General features: G+C 46.6%; 1 protein-coding gene across 1 annotated transcript; it reads right to left on the bottom strand.

The window, feature by feature from the left end:
* Window positions 1-4,701: 4,701 nt before the first annotated feature.
* LOC135905305 (uncharacterized) lies at window positions 4,702-7,636 on the bottom strand. The gene is made up of 4 exons (XM_065436324.2): window positions 7,348-7,636; window positions 6,611-6,757; window positions 6,268-6,342; window positions 4,702-6,003 (listed from the first exon to the last, which is right to left on the bottom strand). Exons 1-4 carry the CDS (start codon window positions 7,547-7,549, stop codon window positions 4,892-4,894), a joined length of 1,536 nt encoding a protein of 511 aa, XP_065292396.1. The 5' UTR covers window positions 7,550-7,636; the 3' UTR covers window positions 4,702-4,891.

Genomic DNA, 7,636 nt, shown 5'->3' on the forward strand with positions numbered 1-7,636 from the left:
TTGCACGCACCCGAATGAATTCTGATTTTTCGGGTGCGCATGCCATGTCCGCCGCCCTCGCGTATTCCACGACTGCGTCTATGGCCTTTTGAAGGGTTTCTTGCTTGTCCCCGTAGGACCCCTGGTGAGCCCAGAACGTGATATCATCGGCATATATCGCACAACCGAGATTCGGGTGCTTATCTAGCTCCAGGGCTAGCTTTCTCATCCCTACATTGAATAGCAGTGGAGAGAGTATAGCTCCCTGGGGGGACCTCTGTCGGGACAGTTGAAGGTGTCGGACCTCGTGGAGCCTAATCCGATTGTGGCCGTGCGGTGGCTGAGGAACGAGCGCATGTAGTTATAAATTCGCGATCCACAGTTCACCGCGAATAGCGTAGTGGGAGATGCTGTCGAAGGCCTTTTTGATGTCCAATGCCAGTACAAATTTATCTTCCGACCCTCTGTTGGGGTGCAGGACCTCGTGCTTTAGTAGTAGAATAATGTCCTGTGCTGACACGTGGGCTCGGAAACCGAACATGTTGGAGGGGAACATGTTGTTTAGCTCTATGTGGTTCGAGAGCCGGACCTGCACAACCTTTTCAGAGTTTCCCCGCGCACGACGTTAGGGAGATGGGTCGAAGGTTGTTGATGTTACGAGGCTTACCTGGTTTTGGAATAAGAATAATTTTTGCTTCCTTCCATTCTTTTGGAAGAACGCCGTCCTCTGTCCAGACCGTGTCGTTAAAGAATTTGGTCAAGCTCTTTAGCGTGTCATCACTTAGATTGCGAATCATTGCGTTCGTGACCTGATCTACCCCTGGGGTTGTGTTTTTCTTGAAGGAGTGTGCCGCTGCGTAAACCTCTTCAAAGGTTACGGGGGCGTCCAGTTCCGGTTGGTCCTGACCTTCGTAAACGGGTTTGGTGGATTGCCCGGTCGGTACAGTACCTACGTATATCTCTTTAATTTTGTCTATGATGTCAGCTTCCCGACCTTCAAACTCGTTTTCAAGCAGCTTAAGTGTGCGATTCGCGACTGTTTTTGTTCCTCCCGGGTCAATCATACTTCGAAGAATGCGCCATGTTTTCTTTGTAGTCAACGTGCCCCGAAGCGAGTCGCTGAACTGACACCAATTGCTGTCGCTTAGCTTTTGTGCGTATTCGTTAGCTTCCTCCGCTAGCTGAGCTATCCGTATCCTGAGTTTACGATTAAGCTTCTGCCTTTTCCACCTTTTTGTGAGGCCTCTCCGGGCTTCCCAGAGATGCAACAGGTGACGATCCACGGCTGGAGCCTCCGTTGTCGTTTCAATTGTTTTGGTGACCCTAGAGTGAATAACTCGGATCTGCTCGGCCCATTCTCCTACGTCTGTTATGCTGCCGATTGTTTTCTGTTTTTCACGAAATTTGGTCCAGTCGGATAGCCTTGCCTTCCCAATAGCTCTTCAAATCCTGGCTGCATTAACCGATATGCTTAAGATATAGTGATCACTTCCTAGGTTTTCACCTAGGTTCGTCCATCGCGTCTCACTTTCGTTGTTGGTGAACGTGAGGTCGGGGGAAGTGTCCTGGGACACGCTGTTCCCGATTCGCGTTGGGAGATCCGGCTGAGTTAGCTGAAAAAGTCCGTAGCGCGTTAAAGTCGCCTAACAATATTAATTTGTCCCTACCTTGAGCGAGTCACACCGCGGTGGCCACCACGTTTCCAAAATCCGCCTGTTGTTCTCTGGGAGAACTATAAATGTTGACAATAATTGTTTTAGGTTTGCCCCTTTTCTGCAACCAAATCGTGATTATCTGGTTCAGTTCAGTTCAGTTTTATTTCCTTAAAGACCCCTTTGCTAGGGGTATTACATAACGGGTGGGTACAGTTGAATATACAAAAATAAACACAGGTATACAGAAAAAATTGTACATGGAAGCTACATTTTCGCAAGTGCAAAACAACAGAAATAATAACACGTGAGAAAGCAAGTTAATGATTAGCCAACAAGGACACATTTTCCAGAAACGATGTCGGGCAAGTGATTGCAGCTACGTGGTGGGGAAGGGCGTTCCAATCTGATGCTGTGCGGGAAAAAAAAGACGAGGAAAATGTAGTTGTGTGGGAGCGTGGGCGTAAGACTTGTAATGGGTGCCCAGTTCGTAGAGATATGCGTGCTGGTGGTGTGATATATGGCTCGTGAAATAAGGTACTGTAAAAAAACTTATGAAAGAGGCAAAGGCTAGCAGTAGCTGTAAATCAGATTTTGCTTTTAAGGATGATACACTTACGTCGTATGAGTATGAGGAAAGGATGTATCTGACGACGCGGTTTTGAAAGGACTCGAGCTCGTTAACTAGATAGACTTGATATGGATTCCAGATGGGTGATGCGTATTCGACTTTCGGTCTGATAAGGGATTTGAAAGCTAGTAGTTTTACGTTCTGCGGGGCGCCACGCAAGTGTCGTCTCATGAAGCCAAAAGTTCTGTTAGCTGATGAAAGTATGTTGGAAATATGCGTACCCCAACTGAGATCACGAGAAAGTGTGACGCCCAAGTACTTAAATGATTCTACTGATTCTAAGGGAACGTTTACTATAGTATAAGAGGACAGGAAAGGGTTACGGCGACGGGTAAAAGACATATGTTTACATTTGTTGGGATTAAGAGTCATCAGCCAATTTTCACTCCAAGACTGCACGTTGTTAAGACTTTGTTGTAAGGCGTTTTCGTCAGTAGCATTAGAAACTGGATGGTAAATCACGCAGTCATCGGCGAAAATTCGTATCTTACAAGACACGTGTTGGGGTAAATCGTAAATATAAATTAAAAAAAGAAGAGGACCGAGAACTGATCCCTGAGGGACTCCAGAAGTTACAGGGAGAAGAGTGGATGATTTGTCATTTACAGAAATGAATTGGTAGCGATCAGTCAGGAATGCTTCGAGCCATTTGAGTACGTCACTGTGTAAGTTCAAAGAAGAAAGCTTTAGTAGTAAGTGGCGGTGAGAAACTTTGTCAAAGGCCTTTTCGTAGTCCAGAAAAATAGCGTCAGTTTGTTGGTTAGAGTCAAGGTTTACATGTAAGTCGTGTAGAAATAGAGCTAGTTGCGTTTCGGTAGAAAAACCCTTGCGGAACCCATGCTGTGCCGAATGAAAAAATTGATTCGCGTCCAAATGATTTATGATCAGGGAGTAGATGACGTGTTCCATGATTTTGCAAGGGAGACTAGTTAGAGAGATGGGTCGATAATTTAGCGATCTGGTGCTGAATAGGTTCCCGGAAAAAATAATTTACGCTAATCGCGACATCCTTCTTGGCAAAGGTGGCTACTTGAGGGTAGTCAGGGTGAGCATAAAGCTCGTAGCCTTTGAGTTTTTGATTTTATGCGAAGCATATTACGAGAGCTCAACCCAGCTCCTCAGGCGCGGCGGTGTCGCCTTGAAACCACGTGACACCGTGACGTCACGACAGAGGAGAAGTGGCTTTGGCTCAACTCTTGCAAGACGGGCTGGGTGGGAATCGAACCAGGGTCTCCGGAGTGTGGGACGGAGACGTTACCACTGAGCCACGAGTACGATGCTTCAAAGCGGTACAAACGCGCCTCTAGTGAATGCGGTGTTACCTTAGAAACGAGCTGTTTCTAAGGCGTGCGTCTCTTGCTCAGGCGCACATTTCGTTGCGGCGCCGAACGCTGCTTTGCTCAACGCGTCCAATGCGGGGCGCGTAGTCGCTGCCCTGTAGCCCATTGTCTTACACCCCTTGGCGGGTCGACGGGAACGCTGTCGCGTTCCACTCTTGAAGGCGAAGCAGTAATGCATGAGTTGTTTCTTCGTCTAGCCGAACCAAATATAGCCAAGCAACAGCAGTTCACCAGGCTAAACAGTGGTTCAACAACTAAAATAAAGGCTAGTATGCTTCGCATCCTGGGCTTAACCTTACCTAAGCCACAGCCATTTTTGTTTCCCTATTTCCTGAATACAGATAACGTCGGGAGGGATTGGCGCCGATTCTATGTAGTGCGTGAAATTAGCCAATTTAGTGCGTAGCGTGCAGCAATTCCATTGCCAGATTTCAATGTGTCCGCTCTTTGTGTTGCTTGCCATATTATCCATGGATATTACTGTCGCTATCAGTGTGCTCTATAGCTTTCGGAGTCCTGGTAGGAGCTCCCGGACTTTGACTGACCCTCTTTCGGGGGACGGCTGCGGCTTTTGTTTGCACATCTTCTACCATTCGTTTGAGTTTGTGTAGCTCTGCGAACATTAGTTGCATGTTTTGTGCTAACTGTTGCAGCGTTAACGAATGAGTGCTGGAGGCGGTACTTTGTTGCAGTGATGTTTGTGGTGGTGATTTGGAAGTGTGGTCCGCAATTTGTGTGATGTATGTGGTGGTGATTTGGAAGTGTGGTCCGCAATTTGTATGGGTTGCTGTGATGTGCTGTTGCAGTGATGTTTGTGGTGGTGATTTGGAAGTGTGGTCCGCAATTTGTGTGATGTATGTGGTGGTGATTTGGAAGTGTGGTCCGCAATTTGTATGGGTTGCTGTGATGTGCTGTTGTTTGCCGTGCGCTTAAAAGCTTCAAACTCGGCTCGTAGCTCGGCTAAACTGTTTCGAAGTATTTTGTTTTCTATGGCAAAATGAAAAGAAATAGCATGGCCTAAGCAAATTGTGTAGCATTGGTGATAACTATAGCCGTTACGTCTATAGACATAAAATAAATGTGCAGTGTACATGGAAGATAACTGAAAAAGCAGTATCATTTATTCAGAGATGGAAAATACAAATTTCCTCAGAAGGTAGCACAGTAGACAGCGTCGTCGTAAGTACACGTGATATAGTATGAGAGTACACTGTTGTTACACAGTCTGGTCTCTTCTGGTCATAAGCATGGTAAAGGAGGCTCACTTGAAGTAGAGATGTGCGAGCTGGCTACTTGTTCTCATTATTGATTGAAATGATTGGCTGTAGAAAATTGCACAAAAAGGCGCAAGTCCTAAAAATGCTGTCAATAATGTCGAGCATGTTGATTGGCAGTGGTTTGTCTAAAAAATGAAATTCTTTGATACGTCTTATGACTCGCTCAACATGGATCCTAGCGCCAGCTATTTTTCGGGTGGCAATCACGTCACTAGCTGACAATTGGTTCCCCATTTTAAATGGTGGCATGTGGATTTGAATAGATGGTGGAAAAACGCCCTCCAACCTAAAGCCTTTGTCGACCATCACACCGTCCCCCGCATCTAATAAACCCAGTAGGCCCGATTTTTCGACAACTTCGCTATCACTAACATGCCCACCCCACAAATCTGGCACAAATGAAACGTAGCCATCTGGTGTTACCCCAACAAGTGCTTTGAACGTGTTATAATGCTTGTACGAGGAGAAAGTATGCCTCTGTGCCTGTAGTTTTGAAGGTCTTTGGATTCTCACCTCTGTGCAATCAAGGATGACTCTAGTGTTTGAGAAGTCACTGAATGCCATTGGCATGTGCCTTTTGATCTCTGCTAATGTGGGAAACCTTGTCAATGCTGAGAGTTCTTTATCGAGAAAAATTACCCATGTACAAAAGATGCGACTAAGGCATGACTGAGAAATTCCAAAGATTCGAGCCACTTCCTTGGCACAAACACCAGTCCTGAGCCTATACAGCACCATGAAAAGTTCTTCGCGCTTGGAGAGCTGTCTTTCCTTCGCTTGTGTTTTTCCTCCATCCCAATAAACCATGCGTTCTGCATTTTTTTCAATGTGCTTAAAGAGTGCTTCAAACTGTTCCTTACTTTGCAGTCCTGTATAAAACTTAAAAGACGATTTGTGAATAGTATCCACAGAAAACATGCAGCGTTTTAGCTTTCTGCATTGCAGTTCTAGATCCCTGACTTTCCGTTGTAATGCCACATTTTCAGTTAATAGGTGGTCAGTGTTCTCCTCTCTGCTTAAGGGCGTTGGCTCTAGGACCTCCTGTGGCGCAGTGAGCATTGGGGATGTTGCAAGCAGCAAGAGTGCATCAGCTGCTCCTTCCTCGTCGAATGAAGAGTCTGCACCTGCATTTGCATCAACAAATGCAATAAAGTGACGCTATTGCTTTAGACACAATTCATTGAACACTGACATTTACTCTGAGCATTCACACTTTGTGCGGAGTGCACTACTCTAATGACCTGGTCACCTGAAAGCAAATTATGGATAATTCATATGTCGCAAACGTGCAAGGTGAGAAACGTGCAACATAAGGTGAGCCTCAGAAAACATTTCCAGCTGCATAATGTTACAGTGTGCTTGCCATTAGTTCAAAAGCCACTGCTCACCCTGAACACAGGACATGTCTGGTTCCCCATCACTGCGACCTTTACAAGTTCCTCCTTGACCTGAAACCTCTGTACCTGTGACGTAAAGTGAGTAATAAAATAGTATGAGTACACACAAAAACGCATGACTCGGATAGGGCATGAAGTGTAGTTCTTAGGGCAAATATCACGTTTCACCACTGCATATATTCCTTTATAGTGTGCCATAGTGCTTGGCGTACATACACAGGCAATGGGGAGGCCAACAGAATGTCAGTTTGCATACGTGTTTTACCCACATAAAGTATATGTACACCTACAAAAAATGCCAGAAAATGGCCAGTATGCCCAGAACCGGTGATACCTGCTGTTGGTGGAGCGCCTGTTTTCCTCTTGGAACGCGCCGCGGTACGAACATGGCGGTCGACCGCGTCCTTCTTTCTGAACTGGTCTGTATAAACGAACAGCGTCGGTATGAAGTCCGGATGTCTGGGTGACAGTGAAGGTGCCCCTGGAATGTGTCCGTTACACAATAAGACGCGCCACTCGACTCCAGAAAGCGCAGCACGGGAAAATGAGCCATAGTACAAACCGTACTACATCGCTATTCGCTAAACGAACATAAGCTTTCTTCAAGAAATATTACTATACTCGGTGTCGACAAGAATGATGAAACGACAAATAGCAGCGATTGCTAACTAGCACCATCAGCTACTTAAACAGTGCACGCCGTTTCCAAATCTGCCCGGCAGTGCAGGCGCGCTTGGCTCCAACGGATAACTACGCCGACATCACGAGCACTCGCTGAACGCTTATGAAGTAGTAAAAGTGTGCACGGTGTAAAGTTGCTAAAGACGGCGTTCTAGCGGCGGCCGCACAGAGATGACAGCAAAAAAACAAAGTAAAGCACAACGCGGCGGCCGCACAGAGATGACGACAAAAAAGAATAAAAAAAAAATAAAGCACCGCGTTTCACTCGGCCGGCTCGCGCGAGCAAGAGAACGTTTGTTTCGCTAGCTCAAACACATTTGCGTCTTTCTCGAGATTATTCGTATGAGTCAGTAACGACAAAAACAGGGAACTACGTATGTGGATGCATACCTGTCACAAAGTGCTTCCCGCAGAGTCGAGATGCTGCTGACGGCTGCCATGGACGCCCTTGCGCATCTTGCCGCTTCACAGCCCTAATCCAGGCTTCACGGCGCTGTCGATCTCGTTTTACCGACGGAAATCGGAAAAACCGCACTGTCCTGCTGGGACTGTCACGTGAACTGCAGCCGTACGCGACACACGACATTGGCATCGCGCCAAATTTCGATGTCAATATGTTAGGAAGGCGTGCCGTGCGCGCGGCAGCGAGAATAGCGCAGCTGAGAATTGCAGCGCCTGC

The sequence above is a fragment of the Dermacentor albipictus genome, chromosome 1 (assembly GCF_038994185.2).
Source record: "Dermacentor albipictus isolate Rhodes 1998 colony chromosome 1, USDA_Dalb.pri_finalv2, whole genome shotgun sequence".
Classification (NCBI taxonomy): Eukaryota; Metazoa; Arthropoda; class Arachnida; order Ixodida; family Ixodidae; genus Dermacentor; species Dermacentor albipictus.

Bases quoted from the DNA above. Each gene is read 5' to 3' on its own strand.
- LOC135905305 (XM_065436324.2), bottom strand. From the start codon at position 7,549: ATGCCAATGTCGTGTGTCGCGTACGGCTGCAGTTCACGTGACAGTCCC. The intron at 6,758-7,347 runs GTATGCATCCAC...GACACATTCCAG, and splicing joins CGGGAAGCACTTTGTGACAG to GGGCACCTTCACTGTCACCC. The intron at 6,343-6,610 runs GTATCACCGGTT...TTTACGTCACAG, and splicing joins AGGCGCTCCACCAACAGCAG to GTACAGAGGTTTCAGGTCAA.